Source organism: Anser cygnoides, chromosome 26 (assembly GCF_040182565.1).
Source record: "Anser cygnoides isolate HZ-2024a breed goose chromosome 26, Taihu_goose_T2T_genome, whole genome shotgun sequence".
Lineage (NCBI taxonomy): Eukaryota > Metazoa > Chordata > Aves > Anseriformes > Anatidae > Anser > Anser cygnoides.
The window spans coordinates 2,838,395-2,859,425 of record NC_089898.1 but is presented as its reverse complement, the minus strand read 5'-3'; the positions used below and the strand labels follow the sequence as shown (position 1 = coordinate 2,859,425).

At 42.0% G+C, this 21,031-nt stretch overlaps 1 protein-coding gene across 1 annotated transcript in view; it reads right to left on the bottom strand.

Annotated features, from left to right (window-relative positions):
- DOCK5 (dedicator of cytokinesis 5) overlaps positions 1-21,031 on the bottom strand; it is a 121,700-nt gene that overhangs the window by 100,181 nt on the left and 488 nt on the right. The window contains exons 2-6 of the mRNA XM_013200957.3: positions 19,973-20,085; positions 13,792-13,921; positions 10,925-11,181; positions 7,938-7,967; positions 6,726-6,840 (exon numbers count right to left, since the gene is read on the bottom strand). Of these exons, the coding sequence (XP_013056411.3) occupies positions 6,726-6,840; positions 7,938-7,952 (130 nt within the window). The 5' untranslated portion in view covers positions 7,953-7,967; positions 10,925-11,181; positions 13,792-13,921; positions 19,973-20,085. The remainder of the gene's footprint in view (positions 1-6,725; positions 6,841-7,937; positions 7,968-10,924; positions 11,182-13,791; positions 13,922-19,972; positions 20,086-21,031) is intronic.

Genomic DNA, 21,031 nt, shown 5'->3' with positions numbered 1-21,031 from the left:
TACGCAGTGTGGACAAGAGGGAAGTGGTGCAGGACCGTAGGGCTTGCTGTTCTGTTTCAGAGCCCAGATCGCTGCCTTCCATCCACCCCTAACTGCATTAACAGCCTAATTGCCGGAGGCTGCTGGGGGGGAAAACATAAAGACAAACTATAATGAAGCATGGAGTAAAGCAATGACATTCTTTTTAGAGAATGTCCAGTTACAGAGGAAAAAGATGTCATGTCAAAACACAAACAAGAATGTCATCGAGCCCTTATGCATAAACCAGGCACGCATACCTAATGGAGAAATGTATGGTTTTTTGTATTGACATCGATGCCTACCAGTAATGGAAATAAAAATCTGTCAGTAGCTTCTCAGTGCCCTTGCTTGTCTGTAACAGCTCCACGGGTAATAACTACTGTCTCCCTGCTGACAGCTGAAGCACCGGATCCTCCTTGCTTTAAACAGAATGAAAATAAAGTACAGTGCTTTCTGTTAAGCAGGGGGGTCTGATTCTTCTCTTCCAGAGAGGTAATTTAGCAAGGATTCAGTCAAGCTAGTGGAATCAGTGGTGGTTATATAGACATACGAGAGAGATTCAAAGCAGTCTGTGTCATGTAAGGCTGCTGTACGTTTTTATACCTATATTTAGAGATATCTTTCACAATAACTGTGCCAGTGAAAGCAAGCCCTTGTCTACTAATAGAGGTTATTGGCTACAGGACTTGGGGCTGTGGGCTGGAACAGTAAGGAAGCAAAATGACAGACTCCTTTGGATCATAGTTGAGGACATGAGCACTTAAGATCCAGGCTACGCACACACATTTACTTCTGCATGTATAGGTCCTTTGCTTTCAAGCTGAATCTGAAAGAAGTCTGTCTGAACACAGATCTAAGCTTTAGAGGTAAGAGACCTAGATATAGATATTCCTGGTCTCTTCAGTGAGCTTTGGGAGTGCAAACAAGTGATTAGGGCAGGAACTATTGATCATCTGAGTCAGACACAACTTTTGCTTACTTTGACCTTGTGAATTTCAGAATTCTGCCCCAGTGCCCAGGATGTATTTTTGCAAGCTGCACAATCTACTTGGCTCTCCACCCAGTTTTTCACCTCCAGTCCTTATCTGAAGCTTATGCCAGAATTTATGGCTACATGCCTTTTAATTCTCCTGGATGCGATTAGCTGCTGTGTCAAAGTAAGATGATGCATAGGTATTCTTTCAAGACCAGTGAAGCTGCAGTACTAATTCATTTAAGGCATTGTAAATCACGTTAGCAAGATGTACAAAGGCACTGGCATTAAAGAAAAAGTCCAGATACCCCTGATGCTACTCATTAGGTATGCTGTCTGCCCAGTATTTCCTGAATAATGTATCAGAGATACCTTTCAATGCTGAACTCCCGAAGTCTCAGACATGCAGGCTCTTCAGCATTTTAGCCTTTTCCTTACCTATCCTAGTTCTAAAAATAAAATTAAAATTCCAAACAATTTGCATGACATCATATAATTCGGTTTAAAATGGGAACTGTTCCGGATGAGATTTGATAGTACACTGAGATGATTGGTACAGAAAGAAATACATACCACATAGGACAAGTATCATGAAACAATGTGGTAGAAAAAGTGAATCTGCTTTAAACAAGTCCTCCTCTTTTCTGTAGTTCTTTGGTAGAGAAATAAAGGCCACCTAAAGGCAAAGGATTCAGCTTGGATAAGGCACTATTTCCCAATCAATAATAGTAATAACATGCAGCAACCTTTGGCTTCTCATCCTCAGAATACTAACGCTCAAAACCTAAAGGTTTGTAGCTTGCTATGTTGTCCTGGTTTCAGCTGGAAGAGGTTTAATTTTCCTCCTAGGAGCTGATATGGAGCCGTGCTTTGGATTTAGGATGAGAATAATGTTGATAACACGCTGATGTTTTAATGTTGCAGAGCAGTGCTTACACTAAGCCAAGGACTTTTCAGCTTCTCACACCGCCCTGCCAGCGAGGAGGCTGCGGGTGCACAAGGAGCTGGGAGGGGACAGAAGCAGGACAGCTGACCCCAGATGGCCAAAGGGATATTCCACATCATGTAGACACGCTGAACAATTATATGGGGGGTGTGGGGACCACCGCTCAGGGATGGGATGGGCATCAGTCTGCTGGTGGTGAGCAATTGCATTATGCATCACCTGCTTTGTGGATATCATATTATTTCTCTTCCTTCTGTCCTGTTAACTGTCTGTATCTCAACCCACAAGCTTTTACTGTTTTCCCCCATTCTCTCCCCCATCCTACCTAGGGGTGCGGGGAGCAAACAGCTGTGTGGCACTGAGCTGCCTGCCAGGTTAAACCACAACAAACCTAAAGACTATCTAAACCAAAATCGAAATGTCTGAATCACCACCATTAGTTCTGCCTACTGAAAAAAGTGGGTAAGGGTGGGAGTGGGGGAGAGACAGAGAAAGAGAAGAGAAGAACCAGGAAAAGGCATTTATTTCCAAAAGAATAGAGTTGCTTGGTATATTGACATGCCTGATATGAAAGGTCAATTTGTTTGCTGTTATCTGCAAACACACAAGTGTCATGTTTTGCCGTCACTGTTGATCACTAGACAATTCACACTGACATTTCTGCAGACATGCCACAGCTACGATAGACAAAAATGATCTTGTGAAAGACAAGGCCAAATCCCTCTTGAACCTATTCTTATAAAACATCCTTTGACTAAAATAGAAGCAAGCAAGATTTGGCCTACGGTGACTTGGTACTAAAAATTTAAATCCTGTAGGATGATTCTTGATAATTCAGATGTTTTATAAACTTTCTTACCGTGGCTCTGTGTTCTATGGTTAGATATCCCCCCTTCCTTTAGAAATAATGGAAGAGGTTTGAGCTGAAATGCAACGTTTACTGGAACATGGTGGTTCAAAGCAGCTGAAGCTGAGAACATGTTAGCAGCCTCATGAGACAAGCCTCTCTCCCTCAAACGCTTTTTCTTTCATGTCTGTTAACCCACCTGTTATTAAAATACAGGTTCATCACAGCTTCAGACCCAACTCAGAGTTCTCGCTTCTGTTTCTGCAACTGTTTTGCATTTCAAAGGAACACATTTGTTATCAATTTGAACAAGTAAAATATAGGAAGCATTAGGTGCAGAAAAGAGAAGTAAGGACACTTAGGCATGCAGAAATAAGCATTGCTGAGCACTGAAACACAGTACTGAATATGCAGATACTTAGAAGAGAAAGTTAATTTAATGTCAGCTGTGGTCCTCAGCCACTGCTGTACTTAAAAGCACTGTCATGGCAGCTCAAAATTTTCCAAGCATTTATGACCGTTCTGTAGGGGAATGTGGGGGTGCACAGAGACATCCTCGACTCCACACAAGCCTCCTGATGACTTAGTAAGAGATTAGGAACATAAACAGTCTTCTGAATTGGGCAGAATAGTTGAAAAAGCCCCCAGTAACTCTAATGAATTCAGGCAGGTTTATGTGAGGGCCTAATTAAAAGTCCATAGAAATCAATAAAAAGTCTTACTTTCTTTAGTTAATTTAGGTTCCAGTAATTTATCAGGACAGACTGCTGATGAAGATGGAGTTAAACAATTATGGGTGAGATCAGATTCAACACTGCTATCTGATTTCTTATATGGATACTATGTTATTTTGTGGGGTTGTAAGGCAGGACAATAGTATCAGTTAATGGGTGACAACCTAACAGGTTCAGATTGGCCTTCCTTTTACCGTACTGTGCCATTTTGGACAAAACTTCTACCATTATTTGTTTACCTTATCAATTTAAAACACGATCTCTGTGGCAATCTGTGCTCATACAGCTCCTCCTATAAAACTTTCAAATATCTGTATTTCATTTTCAGCCATTCTGTATTACCTTCTGTGAACACTGGAAGGGCCCTCAAGAATTATCAGTGTCAAAATGCCACAGGTAAGAATGTCCTTAAGTCACAATTGAGAAACAGACTGAGCAAAATAAAATGTTCACATTTACACACCCAAGGGAAGGACAGAAATCATGATTATGGCATGTTAGAAGATGCCTTAAATTGTTCACCCCCATCAAAACTGCACTGAGTGCAAGATTGCTTGCAGCTACGTAAAATAATGATAATCAATTCTTCACCAGTGTATACTGGGGTACTGTGTCCAATGATATTGGCCAATGAAGATGCAATGTTATGTTTTTCTGATATGAAATTCTTTTTGTCTCATACAGTGTAGTAAGAAATGCTGAAATTTCTGGTTGTGCCAGCCTTATCACTTAACAAGGTGTTTAAACAAACACATTCCAGCACAAGATTGTGTGAACAGGCCGTTTTTAAAACCAGAGAGCTGAGATGCAGGGAGACACTACTTTATTTTTAAATCGCATTTGCATCCAAAATCACAGCTTGCAGCCACATCTGCTGAACCCACAACAGCAATTGCCCTTGTAACATGATCTGCAGACTTTTAAAAACCAGCCCATTGATTAGCTGCAGGACATGATTTTATTTATTTATTTATTTGTGCCTGGAGCAGCACACTTAATCAATAAACACTGGCAAAAATCTGGGAAAAAAAGCAGCAGTAATCTAATATCAGCGGCGACTTCTGTGCATAAAGCTACTAATCAAATTGGCTTTCATGACTACCGAGAATGAAATTTAACCTTAAATATGACTCTAAGTTACTTCGGAAGACTGCAAGTAATTATGTTCTACATAGCTTCCTTCTTGACATCATGCATTACTTCTGCTACGGAGGTACACTGGAGTCTTGTCCTAAGCCAACAAAACAATGTGAGATACCAAATACCCATTAAAATAAAAGCAAGATAAGGTAGCTGGAAAAGTAATCTAAATTGGGCTGAAACACTCCAGTAAAAAGCTTTTGAAGGAAACAGCACAACCAAATAGGTAGACCAGGTGTCTGAAGGTACATCAGCCAGGGTTTTGTTCCTGTTTTTTTGGAAGGTAGGGGCTAATTAGAGCAGCCTCAGGATGCTTAGATTCTGTTTTACTCTCTGGGCAGAAAGGCAGACTCATAACCAGGCCACTGCATAGGAGAAGGGAACTGAAAGTCAGGACACCTGAGGGGTATTTCACAAGGTGTAATGGTAGAACAGTCACTTCAGAGCAGAGCACAAAACGCAGCAACCCCAGCTTAACTTCCTATAAACTACAAACATGAGCATGTGCAAGTATCGTTACTGGTGGCTTTTTATCTCTTAAAAGGAATAGCAGCAAAGCCGTGCACTAATAACATTAGCTGGTGTCTGATATTGGGCCTTAGCCTGCCATCTTTCCAATCAATGGCAAAATTCCTGCTGGATGCAAAGGTGGCAGATTGGGCTCATTAAATTTTGAGTAAATTCACAGCAGCAAGCTCTGCATGAACCTCTCTTCAGCTATTGTTCATGCTGTAATCAGGCATATCCATCACACAGCTTTGCATCTGTCTGTGTCTTTCCCTCACCCAAACCTCTTCCCTCATGTCTGCATGGACAATGGGCGTGCTGACCCTATAGGTCTCTTCCATAGGAGATAACTGCATCTGGGAATACGCCTTTGTTCCTAACTTATATTATAGTGTGGACACGACTGCGGTTAGCATATGGCATTTGCTAATGGTCCCTCCTACCCTACATTAAGTTATACATTATAACTTAATAGAGATGATGTCTATATCCCTTAACAAATTGAATTTAAAATGTTGCTGCAGCTGCACGTATAATAGAATCTACAAACTCTTCAGTAACCTACTTAATTATAAGCTTTATTTTAGCCAGTAATAGAAGGTGCACAAGGATGTGCAGAATTCGGGGCTATGGCCGAGTAGCCACCTGCCTTTTACAATATCACTTTGTATCAAAAATCAAACACACTCGCCTTGTCTCTGTGATTAATGTAAATACGTACTCATTCAACAACATCTCTCTATTTTTTTTTTTTTTAAGAACCAACAGTTACAGATCACAAGAACAAGGTATTTCAGGGGTAACAATGTTGATGTAAAACTCCAGACAACTAAATTCACCTTTCCACTCTCCCAGGAACATTCTCAGAAAATCACAGCCATGACTACAAAGATCTTTAGGACTACAAAATTGCTAAAATGTGCTTTGTGGAAATCACAGAAATGCACGAAAGCATGTTAGATAATTAACTCTTTGATAGTCCAGGGTATTTATGAGTGCAATTCCCACGTGCTGGACAAGGATAATGGGGTGCCATCACCTTACAGAGAGGTGATGAGGATACATGTACTAAGATTCTGTGCAGTTCTGAGACTACAGAAACAGGAGCCAGATGGTTCACACACTGAAAAGTGTTCAATTAAAGCTTTATATTTTTTAAAGTGAGGCTCGTGCTTACATCTATTTAAACCAGTATGTACATGATAGTTTATCCAAGCTATTCTGCCAATATAACACCAGATACACAGCGAAACAAGACTAAAATATACCTGTTATACCCAACAGATCCACTATGACGAGCTCTAGCAAATTTCTTGGTGCTGCAATTTCAGCTAACACATGATGTCCACGTAGGTGCACGGCACATCCTTACAACAGCTTGCAACCGATTCTACTACCTGCCGATGCATCTGTTTTGTACCTGATGTTAATGTGGTCTATAAATGAAGCCGCACACTCATGCATTTTTCTCCCTTCATCCAAGCCACCAGGACAACAAAGAGATGGCATAAATAATTCACAGTATGCTACCAAGAAAAACAAAGCTATAGCACTTACCTATCATCTTAGCTGCAGTACTGGTCCAGCAATGCAACTGGTAAGTGCTCGATCTTGAAAACCGCTGTGGTTGGAATGATCGTGGAAGCCAACATTTGAAGAATCTGAAGTTAACCTGCCCAAAACAAAATCCCACTGAGTGTCCTTATATTTATTGTTATGACAGTAACAAATTGAAAGACTTAGACAAAGCCTCAAATGAACTCCCACCTTCTGTGGGAACTAACATACACGTGTCTGCCACAGACGCCTGCCATACTGACACGTTTGGCTCTGAAGCTCAGATTCAAACTTTAGCTCTGGGTGCTTGGACATCAATGAGCGTTGTCTAACGTGCAGACAGACAGACCCCTAACTTTGTATTGTTTGTTCTGCTTCCTGTCCAATGAATTAATTTCATGTAATGAAAAGTTGTTTCAAATTCCTGTCCCAATTCCAGACCTCTGATCCCATAAGAGGCATATATATATACCCTATATATATACCCTATATATAAAGGGGCTCCCACGTACTAGATCACACATGTTGTTCCACAACAAATGATGTTATGCACAAAGGAGCCTCAGATCCCAACAGAACATAAAGCTTTTTCTAAGTTGGGCTGGTGGAAGATAAAATAAGTATCTGGGCATGTGTAGGGATTCTTATGGGTCCCATCTGTAACTCCCCAGACCAAGAGGTAGTTTGTGTGAGCTGTACATGTGAGCCCTTTTAGCACACAGTGCAGCCAAACCTTGCAAATCTCCATCTGCATTAGTGACTGCAGCAAGGGCTCAGATGGCAGACATTTATTCCAATTATTCATGGGATGGCAAGCCAATTTTGTGCCTTGTTAAGTAAATTACTCCTTTAATAGGATAGGTTTACATATCTGGTGTACTAGCCCGGGGAAAGAGTTTTCATTTTGCACATAATCATTCCAAACGTTGACAGACTACAGGAAAGGCTAGCAAGTATTGTCTATTCAGGACACTGATCAGAATCTTAACCAAAATCAGTAATCAAATAATTAACATAAGACTAACAAACACGTCCTTGTTTTGGTCTCACTTTGCAGTGGTGTAATTTTGGAACAACTTATAAGGAGCTAGATGACTGTAGTCTTTATATAAGCAAATGCAATAGGCCCATCTTTAGAAAACACTGCCAGTATGGCTTAAACATTCTTTAACTACTTTTTAGGTAGGCCAATCCAAATTTCTTCTTTCTTACCTGATTAGTATTCATAATGCATTTTGAGATCTGTAGATGAAAAATACAAAAGAAAGACAACGTTTTACTCTACTATTAGTCAATGAAACATAGAAACACACATTGAAATTAAATTGCTGGAAAAACCTTGATGCTGCTTCTCCCCTTTCCTTTTCTCCATCCTTTAATTCCACTTCTTTGATAAACTCCTACATTTCAAGAGCCAGGTCTTTAATACTCCTCTTGTAGCTACACAACGTGCGCTATGAATGATCTGCCCATTAGCTACAGGAGAAGATTCATAGGCTTCAGTTCCAAGTGTTCTAAGGCAGTTTACTAGGCTCAGAGACTTCGATGGGAAGTGTGGGAGGAAGACAGAAGGGAAGACCTGCAGTCCTCCTACACACACTCCTTATTAACTTGAGTAATCCCCTTAGAGCTATCCAAATGAAATGCTGAAGCCTGATAAAACCGATGTTACAGGCAGATAGATACTTCTGTCTATATAAATAACTTTATGAAAACTGCAGAACTTGACAAGAAAGATTTCCTAATTCAAGCCTCCCCTCCTCTTGTCGTTCTACAAGGAAAATGACTTATTCATTATGTAACATCTGCATATCCCTAAAGATGTGCAGCTAGGAATGGCTGGGATAAAAATAGATCTGAAAAAGGAAACAATAAGTATGTGAGCAGATGCTGGAACACAGGCTGGTAAAAGAAAGTTTTTTTCCCCTGTTTTTCCAAACAGCAGCTCCTGGAGTAGCCAGGACTTCAGAGCTCAGAAACAAGTTCTCAAGTTATTATCACTCTAGTAGATTTCCCACCAAAATTATGTTCCCAAACATGTTGGGATACGGACATGATAGGACTCAGAGTGGGTTTGCGCCAAGGCCAACTGGCTAAATTTAGATTTGTAGCTAGCAGCAAGCACTGAACTAGAATTAATGCTAGAGTTAGAAGCAGCAGGGACTGATGATTGAGATTTTTTTAATTTTTATTTCTTTTTGTGTACCTAATAAACCCTGCTGGTCTCATGGCTCTATTTTAAGGTGAAGATTTTAGGCTAGGAAAAGCCAACGAGCCAGACTTATTGTGGGGCTGGCTACAATTGGCCTTGCTTTTTCATAAACATTGGAGGACGAGGAGCTGACTTTGAGTGGCTCATTAAATAATGGAATGTTTTCCCTTGCATATATTTCAACCATTTAATGCATTTTAGAATCAATTAGTGTGAGCCCATGGGGGAAAAAATAGAAAACCTAATGGTATTAAATGCAGAATTTGGACTGCATGCTGTAAACAGTACAGGGCATTAAACACTAAAGGAAAAGAATAAAATAAGTATATTAGTATAATATTTTGGTATATTTGTATGAATCTACAAGTGTTCTGGAAAAAAAAACTATGATCATAATTAAAAGGCTTCTTTGTAACAGACAGATACAAATGAAATAATACCCAGCATTATGAAATTTCAAGCCCCAGTTTTAAAAATATAGCAAGCCCAAAGAACTTCTAAAGCAGAAGTTAATTTTAAAAAGATTACATATAGAAGTTCTGAACAAATTAAAACAGGATTTTAAAATAGTTAGTATGAGCTTATCTTAAGACAAAGTAGTGCTAATATCTTTGTACTGATATGGAGGAGGTAAGGCTATAGGGGAGTTCAATATAGAGCTGTAAGGCACAAAGCAATGAGTCATCATCCACTGGCTCAAACAAGTACTTAGATTTTCAGGAGACCAGGACCATCACATTTATGAAATTCCTATCAGGTAGTGCAGATGTGAATGTTTAAAGAGCACTAATGCTTGAGAGAACAGTGAAACACTGATGGAAGCTTTGTCTATGCTGGTCATCAGCGTTCAGCCAGCACCCATTTCTCCCCAAGCCCCTGCTTCTGTAAAACAACCACAGTCCTGCACATGCTTCACCTCCCTGCAGAGCATCCTCCCTAAAGCTGCATGCTGGGCAGTTCTGAAGAGTTTTACCAACAAGTTCTGCAGCAACCCCTAAGGAAAAAGAGGTTAGAGGAATAGCTTGTACAGCAGGCAGCGGAAAGCAGCAGTACAAAGTACTTTATTGCTGCTTATTTCTGCAAAAAAAAAAAAAACAAAAAAAAAATCATGTCTCTCCCCCACACCCCAGCCCTTCTTCCAAGAAATGTCTGCCCGCTGGATAATAATTGCTGATTCAATGCTCAGTAGGGCTCCTTTAAAGAAGAAAATTGCTGCAGCACTCACTGTATTCATCAAATATTATTGCTGCTCTCTAGAGGAATGGGAAGATCTATTATCAAAGAAATAGATTCAGCATCACCTTATGGTGGCTATAGCTTTAAAAAAAAAATTATAAAGCAATGTCTTCCTTTGGTTGGGACCCAGAAGGGGAACAAAAACGACAGAGAGAGGAGAAAGGGCTAGAGATAAAGAGGCTGCGCTGTCTCCACCAGTCTCACTGCGGGTGCCTAGGAAAGCCTGGAGGTTCAGAGAGGAGCAGGCGCTGCAGGAGTGACTCAGCAGCCTCCTGCGGCAGAGGGGGGCTGGCAGCAGCCACCGCCCCTCCCCGGCTGCCAGCACCAGGCCTGCCCGTCCCTGGGAGCCATCGCTGCAGGAGACATTGCAGCCAAGCCGGAGCCACTCACACAGAGAGCTGGTCTCCTCCTGTCCAGAAATCTCCCTGCAAATAATCGCAGAGTCACAGCTCCCTCCGTTGCCTCCCCAGGGTCTGCTCCAGGGAAAGCATCAAAGCTGCCCCCCCCCAGCCCGTTATCTCCCCACCGCAGTCAGGAGAAGCGACTCTGCTCCCTCCGAGCTGCAGAAAAGCCATTAACTCCCACTGCCACGCTCACCTCCCACTCACGGGGAGCAGCTGAGCAGCTGACGCCTCCTCTCCTACACCCCATCTCCCCTGCGGCTGTACACCAGTGCCTTCACTACCTTGCACAGGATAGAAAAGGAACAGCAGGGCCACGAAGCGCTGCACGTCCAGCCCCACACACCTACCGCTGCTCTCCAGCAGGAGGCACCTAAAGGTGCAGGTGGGAAAGGAGTCGCAAGCTTCCTTTGTCACCCAACAGTTGCTCTGTGTGCAAGGCTGGTTGCAGGCGGAGAACTTAATCCCCCTCCATGCAGACCGGAGTTGGAGACTGGGCTCTTCCCACTCCCACGGGGGACGTGCTCTCCGTTCCTGCAATCTGGGCTCAGTGGGAGAAGCACTCGGTGTCCACAAACACTGCCTTGAATGCAGCGCTTGGCGAAGGCTGTGGGAGGCAAGGGAGAAGAGACACACAATTGTACAAAGCCCACGCGCTCACTTCTCAGCCCTTTGCTCAGTTTCTGCTAGGTCTGTCCTGATTTCCCACCTGTTGGCACCCCACCTCTCTATTCCTGATTTAACACCTCCCTCTTTTGTATGTTGTCTATTTACCCCTCTCCCCCAAAATGAACATTTTCTTCCTGCTTCCCCCCCAGTTTCACCTGAACCTCCTCTCGGGGCACTCAGAAAAGAACACCTTCCTGGGCTAAAACTGTTCCGATCCCACGGATACTCCCATCACCCCATTTTGCTGCATCATTTTTAGCTACTCTGGGGAAGAATTTTATGCAGTATCAATCACAAACACTAGCTCTTGGGGTGAGGTCTGGCAGTGATAAGGCCACTGAAAACTTCTGTTAACTATACGGAAGTTGGTGCAGAGCACTCACTGCTCCTGGATACGAAAGAGGCTTGCCCTTTGCATATTTTTCTTGCTTTTAGCAGTTATGCTTCTGTCCAAAGGGAGCCTGGGACATGGTAGCTCCTCCTCTATGCGGGACTCTCCTCCTCTCTCCCTCCCTTCTCCTGGAAAGTTGCTGCAGTGCTGAACTTTTGCCAGGAACCGGACCTGCTGCAGAAGCAGCAGCTTCCCAGAGGGTGGAGAGAAGAGGCAGACTGAGTAATGCTTTCTCGAAGCTCCACTTGACAGCAGCCACTCAGACGATCACTTCTCCCTCTTCCTTCCCTTCCCTGCCTATAGCAGGGCTCTAACAATAAATTCCTGGTACAGGTAGAAATGCCAGGTCCTACCTCCACACCCCTGCAGTGACAGGCAGAGGACACTGCCAAGGGTTAATGCGAGAGGGGCTGCTCCTTCCTTTTCCATTTGGAAAAATGGTAAAATCCCCCTTTTCCCCATCCTCCCCCAAAGGACGCAGAGAAACTTTGCTTAAGTTCCCCTTAGGCTGCAGCTGCCTCTGCTGTCCCTGACACAGCAATCCTAGGCCCTTTATTTCACCTCATGCAGACAGATTCCTTGAAAAGTCCAAGAAAAAAATGTCTCGGCTGCCTTTCTGCCCTCTCCTCTCCCCCTAAATTGCAGCTCCACCGGGGTGAATTCCCAACAGGAGGCGCTGGCAGGGTGCACAGAGCTCCAAACGCTGCGGTCTGCCCCCAGGGAATTGCAAATCCCAAATTAACCCTTCCCTTGGGCCTTTTCCTTCCTCACTGTGCACAGCACTTCTCAGTCCAGAGCAGGCTGCTCCGAAGCGTGGCAAGCCTCCTGAAGGAATGATTTAGGTCAGATTATATGGATAGTAACTCTGCCCCTCAAGGCAAGCCCTAGATGCAGCTGAACAGTCTTGGCCAGCCTAAATGAAATCTGCAATGCGTTCTTTTTTCTGAGCACAGCAGTAGCAAGCCCTGGGGAGCACTGAACTCAGTAGGTCGCCTCCTGTTTCACTCCGGCTGCACTACTGGAAGAAATAACTCCTCCTTTCCTCCCCCTCACTCATCCCACACACATCCCCAAGGTGCACCTTCACCTCTCTGACCATGCTGAGCCTACAAAGGCGTTTGCTTTCTAGTGGCCACAGGAGCAGCTGGACCAGGGCTGCGAGCTGGCAGAATGGCTTCTCTTTTCTGCAGACTCACAGCAGCAGCCAATTTTCTCAACATCTGATCTCCAGGCTTACTGGTCTTAAACTCAAGCCTCAGATGCTCCCAGATTTAAAGATTGTGTTAGTTACAGGAACAACCCAGCTTGTGCCGCTTCTTTCCTCAGCTTACTGGAAATGCTGCCATGCTCACAAGTCATTTTAACAAATAAAACAGAGGACGTAGCCCAGCCTTACAGAGAGTTACGCGTCCTTAACTTTGATCTAACAGAAGCAGACATCGTGGATACTGTGACCGTTTCCTCTTTGCTCTCTTCACACACACACTCAAAAGATTAAAAAACAAGTTGCTTGTACCCACTATTGAAGTTAAAAAAGAAGAATTAATGAAAAACTGCTTTCCATCTTGAATATGCAACGGGTATTAAAAACAACTATGTATCTTTTCCTGAAATCATAAAAAAGCTTGGAACCTTTTTCCCAGTACTTCAAAGCAGAAGTACATCTTAGAGCTTGTACAAATTTCTTTAGTGAAATTTTTAAAAGCGTGTTCCTCCTGATGACAAACCATTATCTTAATGGATCAAGAAGTGCTACTTTAATGCTTTATTTTTATTACCATTGCCACACATTGTGGAGGCCCACAAGCACACTAGATACTGTACATATATAAATTCGGACAGAGTGCCTGCTATTGAGCACTTGCAATGTAATTAGGAAAGCATGATCTGGAAAGGAAAAATGGTAGCTGGAAATTTGAGGCATGGAAGATGAATTCTAAGCTGTTGCCTTCCAGAAGGAAGGAGCTGTAAATATTTCAGGAGTACCACCTGATTTCTTGATGACTACACAAAGAACTTCCTTAAATCTGGGTACAACCAGTTTTATTATATCTTGTAGCCCGTGAACGTAAAGGAAACATTTCCCAACAACACAGTAAAAGCAGATACACAAGGGATTATTCCTCTAAATAGTGACAGCATATAAACTACTCATACCACTTGTGAGGTGCCACTGAAAGCTGCCAGCCTCTGTAGCGTCACAGAACGTGGTGCAGTAATGCAGAGGTTAACTGTTACCATCCCATCTTGTGTTTAACATAGGAGGCTTGACTAGTTCCTGCTGGTGCTGAAAAGAAAAGAAAAATGTATCTTTGGGCAGATGAAATAAGCACATCTCCCTGTTCAGGACTGACTCATCAGAGCTGGATAACTAATATCTGATTGTACATCTACAGCACCTCAGCTTCTGGAGGCTGCTTAGAAAATGTGCTGAAGGAGAACATCCTCCAGCCACCATGGCAGCGCCTGTTTATCAGCCAGGCTCTGAGACGTGCCAACTGGCTCTCAGTTTCCTACTACAGCATGGCAACAGGCAATTTTTAATTGAAAGCTCCTCTCCCCAGCTAAACAAGTCCAGCATTCACAGCCTCCGAGCCTCTGCTAACCTGGGAATGTGGAAATCAGTTTTACTCTTCTGCTGGCATTCCCTGCTATAAATGACCGATGCTGGGCTAAGAAAGGTACTAAATGTTGTATATGGGATTCAGTTCTGAAACAACCACAGTCTCATAAAAATTTTAGATGCTCAGCACCGCTTAGGCGCAACAACAATGTTCTTGATTCTGATTTAGTAAATGTGCCAATCCTAGAAATTTTAGAAGTTATTCGGTCCTTTTGCCCAGAGGTCAGAGAATACCTTTACCAATTGAGAATTTCCAAGAATTACAGCTCAAAATACAGAACTGCCTGGGTTTATACTGCATGACCTGGTAGAGGTAGAGCAACTCAAGAGCAAGGGCTTGGTTTGACAGCTTAGTGAATTATAGACTTGACAAGAGATTGTAGGAAAGGGCTCTCTTCTGGTCATTTCTTGTTCGAGGTTCATTTCATCATTTTGATACCCATCTACCAGAAAAAAAAGTGCTCTTCAAGAGCATAAAACCATTACACTGATGTGCTGTAGGTCAGAAAGCTCAAACCAGCACTCAGCCTTCCCAAAGGTCACCCCATCTGGAATCAGGCAGGAACCAGGAGGCAGTGAGAATCCACCCATAAAACTCTTCACTGCAAGCAGCTTTTACACCGCTCCCCAGCTATATTGTTCTGAAAGGCAGAGTGCTGTGCTGAAAGGTGAAACGTGACCTTTCGTGTTTGCTTTCAGTATTTGAAATACGCTTGTTTAGCTTCACAAACATCCTCTTATAGATTCTACCAACAGAAGTAGATAAATGCAAGATAAAAGGATCTATCTGGCTACCTCATCTTTCCTAATACCCCGTCTACTCAATAGCTATTCTCTACAACATCAAGTGCTTTATGCTACCTCATAACAAACGGCCAAGTTACTCTCCTTGAAAAGCAAAGTTAATACAATTTCTAGTCAGTTCTGATGGCTGTGTTTGTGAATCAGCAGACCCTTGAAGATTTATCTTCTATCTTACTCTGGAGACCTAGAAACCGCGCTCATTTGAGCTGCTGCAGGAATTTCTCTGACTTGCAGAGCACCAGCTAGGTATAGGCAAATAATCTCCCACACTGCAGCCCATGCAAGTGCACCCCTTCTGCTGTCAGAGAGGAAGCGGAATCACTTAGAAGGTAACACAACCATCTGCTCAACAGCAACAACGACCCTGGAGATTTTGGAGTAATTAAAACAAACGACTGAGTAGCTTTTGGTAATGCCAAATAAGCAGGCTAGTTAGTTACAATGCTAGGCACTTCTGAAGTTATTTCAGGAATATTTCGCTTACACAAAAGCCAAACTCATGCTCCAAGTTTTTAGTAACCTGAGGGCTTTTAAAGGGTCTAATACCACCAGTCACCTGAAGGACTTAGAGGATAATATCAGGATAACAGAAATTTGAAGGAGTGGTGTGACAGATCCTGATCTAAGGAAGGTGATGATCGTGGAACACCCAAAGGCAGCAGGCACTGCTTAGTCCCTGCGCAGGGCTCCCTGAAGCACACCCGCATCATGCTCTCATTACTAACTGATCTGCCTGTGATTCATGAAGCTTCAGTGTTCCAGTTTAGCAGTTTCTTTTGCTTTTAAGCAATTTTTTCTCCCCCACATTCAAAAAGAGTTAACAGGTTTTTTTAATGGTAGTTGCTATTTCTCTGAAAAATTTGCACAAATAAGAAAAAACAGTAACTTCTCATCTGCCCTTAAGCAGTATAATCAAGAACACACTAATACATGCTACGAGAGCCTTACAGGCACTGTCAACCAGGCTGTTTAATTTACAAATAGTCCTGCATTAGAGTGGTGCAAAGCCGATTTCCCTCTAGGAGTAGTGCCAGAGATTAAACCTCTGCAGACCTCTGCAAATGCTTCAGTGAGGTTATATTAGCATAAAACTGGAGCACTGGGATGCATTCCCTATTCCATCGCACCCAGGCGTACGTCCTTGACTATCACCCTTGATTATCAAATACAATACCAAGAATCTGATTCATGCAAGAAGATCTGATGTAGGAAATTGGGTGCACGGGCTGCAGAAGTTCAATAATTTTTATTCATATGCTGCAGAGCTGAGCAACTTCAGCTCGCTGCTATGAAGCTTAACCATTCACCACACTGCAGTACAGTCAGACAGTTTTACTGCTCGCTTTCCATCTGTGTTTTATGGTCAGCTGTCCGTGCCAGACTACTAAATAATGGGATGCTTATATCTTGCTAAAAAATGCTTGCACTTCTGTGCATGGGAAGATTATATATATTAAAGGTAGAGGTGGCTTTATGTACACTCCACAAATTTTATTGGTACTTATGCAGTAAGAAGAATCTCATAAAATTTCAAAAAATAATTGAGTTACAGCAGATGAATTCCTCAACTCTTCTTCTAGATTCTGCAACCAAAGGAAGCACCCATCCTGGTAATGGAGAACTCAGACCATGCTTAAGTTCCTGCAGACCACAGACATAAGATCTCTCTGCCTTTCGATTATGCCTGCAGATCACAAATATATACGGGTTTTGACTCCCATTTTATCTTTATTGTCACGCATGATGGCAAGTTTTTGGAAGGAAACAGAGCCTCTGCCTGAGTTATGAGCCTTTCATATGCTCTTAACTGTATGCAGCCTCTTCCTTGCACTTATCACTAACAGTAACACTACATACACATAATTATCATCACTGAGCATTTAAAAGTGCAGTAGTGAGAGCTGGTCTCCCAGAACAACTCTCTGGTGCACACCAACACTTAGGGTTCACTTTGTCTTTGCCCCTTAACACAACTCGTACTGATGAGAATGTCTCAGATCTGAGTTCATTGCTTGACACGCGAGTACATACTGCGGGCAGAAAACACTATCGTATAACGGCACAGGGAGGTGTCAACAACTATTCTTGGATTTTAGGGCATCACAAAACACTTCTCAGGTGACAGCTTCGTGTAAGATCATCCACAAGGAGACAAAATGTTTTAAAAGCTGAGGCTCAGATCCTCAGCTAGCCTAAACTGGCAGGGCTTCAGTGAAGCCTACGGGCCAGTGCCAATTTAGGCAAACTCCTACCATGTGCCTCAGTCTAACTCCTTGCTTCTCTTGTTGGCAGAAGACCCGCTCATGAGATTTTGCAGAGGAATAAATCTCTTTCAGAACGGGCTGAGTGGGCTTGTTCAAGACATGCACGTTGCTCTGCAGCTGGCAAGGTAGCTTCAGATTATTTGCCCAAGAACCTTTTTATCTTTAATTGCTGGAATCTGACAAACGTAGATCACCTATTTAATTGATTCTGGGAATTAAGATCTAACCACAAGAAGTAATCTGCCATCACATTTTGTGGCCTAGTTTGGAGTCTTGATCCAAAGAGTAAACAAAGCTAATGAATCCTCTAATTAAGCATTCATTGAAGGAGCTCAGATGGCTGGTTGTTTCCTCTAGCTCTTGTAATCAAGTGGCAGAACAAACTCAAAGTGAGCAAATTAACGTTACTGTGTGCAGCAAAACAGAATTGGTGGAAGCGATAATAAAATAATGAAAGCTGCTCAGGCACTTACTATATATGGCACAAACAAAGCAAATAGCAGTTCAAAAGAAATAAATTAAATACTTATTAGCATTTTTTGTGTCTTTCAGATACTGTATTTCAGTCCTTGCAGACAAAACTCCCTATGAGCTTTGACAACTCATATTAGTGTTGTCTCATATTAAAAGGGCTGTTCGGAATACAGGAAGCAGACTTCCTAAAATGGGAGATTCATTCCAATTCAACAAAGAAAAATGCAGCAGCATAAGGAGAATCAAAGTAGAAAAAAGCATTTTTGTTTGTACATTTAAATCCTTCAGAGATCTTGATATAATTTCAAGTGCATATATAAGATCCGGATTCTGAACACCAGGAAAAGGGAAAGAAACTGGACCCCTTACTCCTGCTTTTAGCCTCTCACAATCTTCCCCTGTATTAGTGCCCTACAACAGAGATTTTGAAGCCTCTTCAGCATATGAGCAAAGCTTCAAAACAACCCAAAGATGTAAAAATACATACAGTATTATCCAGCATACATGAGAATAAAGCCAAAGAAATTTCTTTAGCCCCCTTGTCTCTTCCCAGAAGTTTTAAAGAGAGAAGTAGCTATTAAAAACGGAAACATTGTAGGGAAACTGAAACACTTAACCTGACTTTTCTCAGCACTGAAGCTCTCAGGGGCTTCAATGAGAATTCTCTTATTCCGTTTTTACAACACACCTCTCTGTGGTAAGATCAGTAAAAGGACCTATAGGGACCACTCAGCAGAATGCATGCTTTACTGCATTCCCATAGCAGTAAAGTACTGGCACTCAACATCGACTGCTACAGTGGACCTGTTCCAGCTCTTCCTTTTCTCCTTCAGGACTGCTCTGATCAATCTTATCACTAAAAAAAATCATTCAGTAATACATGGTGTCACTGAATGCAAATATGTTGATTTTTGAATTTCCAGTAAATTCATCAACAATTACAGAACACTAGAAAGTAACTTTCTTAATCACACTTAATTATGTGTAATATATCTCAGCTGCCTGCTTTGCAAGTATAGGTAGCACGCACAGATCAACTCTCACCAGATCGTTTTACATTGTATGTTATTTACACCACAGTTAGGAAATTTTCAGAAGTGGGAGCACCTGATTCCCCAGTCTATCAGAGTTGTGCCTTTCTTGAGTAGAAAAATCTACAAGGATAAACAATGCTTTTGCTCTCCTGACTCAGGAATGCTCAATTTCTGTGTAAATCCACACTGAGCAGACACAGCTTATTTTATGCTTTTGAAATAAGACCAGGTGCAGATGATACATGCTTCATTCTGCCATGCACCCCAACCCCAAACATACCTGCTAGACTTTCTGCTGGGGAAACCAATCTTTGATGCAAATAAGCAAAAGGCAAACCCCACTACATTCCTATGCATGAATCTTTTCCAGCTCAGGGAAGTTCTTCACTGGCTCTTGTTTTGCATTCAAGTTATTTCTCAGTACACGTAAGGCCCTAGCACAGGAAAGTCTTTGGCCCTAGACCTAAACTTCTCCTGGGTGCACATTAACTAAGTAGTATGAGGCAGAGGGAAATTTGCAAACAGTAATGTCAGAGATGTTTGCTTTTGCTTCTGCAGCACTATTATGCGACTGCACAGCTGCCACTTTTCATGTCATTAATGTAATTTCAGTATCATTCATGATAATTTACATTATTTAGGTCAGTCAACCTAGTGGAGGTTTTCAAGGGATGAACCTGGCCTTACAATTCTTCTGCCTAAAGTCCGTGTTACATGAAATCATGAGACTCGCACCTAATTAAAACAGCAAGGCAGCAGCTGTAGGTAGCTTTAGCAGATGGAAAGGGAAGTAATGCTAAGCAGCTGGGTGACTCAGCTCATCTCCAGTGACCACCTGCCTGCTTTTTTTCCGATGCAATCTTAAACACAGATAAGGCAAACAGCACAGACCATTTCATTCTAATTGGAAGCCAGTCTTTATCCTGTTCTTCTATTCACTACTACTTTAGAGATTTGTCTAACAATAATATCAAGGGGCTAGTGTGCTCTGCATTATGACAAAAAGCAACAAAAGGGAGACAAAGAGAATGGGAAAACCAGCATTAGCATTACTCCGTACCTGGAAATGTGAACTTCCAAGATAGGATGCCTTGAGCAGTGGTTTCCCTTTCATTACAGCAAGAAAGCTTCATCCTTACCTCTGACTAACACTGAAATTCAACATTGCAGGGCTGTCTGCAGACATGCTTTCCCATCTTCCTGGCACACGCTACTGGAGGAGAAGGAGGGGTTTTGCACTCATTTGCTCTCTCTAAAATGATACGAGAAAGAAATATGAGAAAGAATATTAACAGACTACAATTACAAACCTTATTTCCCTGGGACACAAAGTAGAGGTTATTTTACAAGTTGAGGTATATTAATTTATTAATACATGGCATAATAATTGATACTATTAATAATTAAATCTTATGCTCAAAATTGAATACAGTGGAGATTAACAAATCCATTGGCATGAAACAAGGTATGCCAGTATCCATTTGTTGAGTGTCCCATAACAACTTGTATTTAGAAGCTCAATGAATCTCTGACCAAGCCTACTGGTAAATCTTCCCATCTGCTACGATGTCTACACTGCTCATTTACTTCCCTGGGTGCACTGCAAGATACAAAAGCTACCTTTTTTTTGGCAAAAGTCAAGAATAGCTACTCAGTTAAATCTAAAATTTATTAGCACGTAAAATCATGCCTGTGCTGTTACTGTATTCTGCATATATAATACACGAATAACAAGCATGAACGTAACCGCTACTGAATTTTTTTGAATAAAACTTGAAGCCTCACTTGCAATGCTTATGAGTTGAGAGCATTTCCATCGATCTTCATGTGGACACTTCATATTTGCAAAATAAAATCTCATCAGATTTACTGTGAGGTAGTGATGCATATGTCTTTATTTGTTCTTTGCATAGTTAATTCTCTCCAGCATGAGCTCAGATGAAAAGATCTTATACCTTTCTATCTTTGATAGAAACTGCCCTTCACAGCTTAATATTCTTTATATTCAAGTACACTATGACCTGTGGAAATGACAACACACAACAGGTAAAGTTCTGCCTGAGAGCACTAGACTATAGAAGGAAACATGATGAAATCCACCGTCTTACTTTTATTAGATGATTCATATTAAGCAAGCATATCTTTGTGCCCCAAATACTTGGGTACTACTGTAATTAGTGACAGCCAGACAGCTTCAT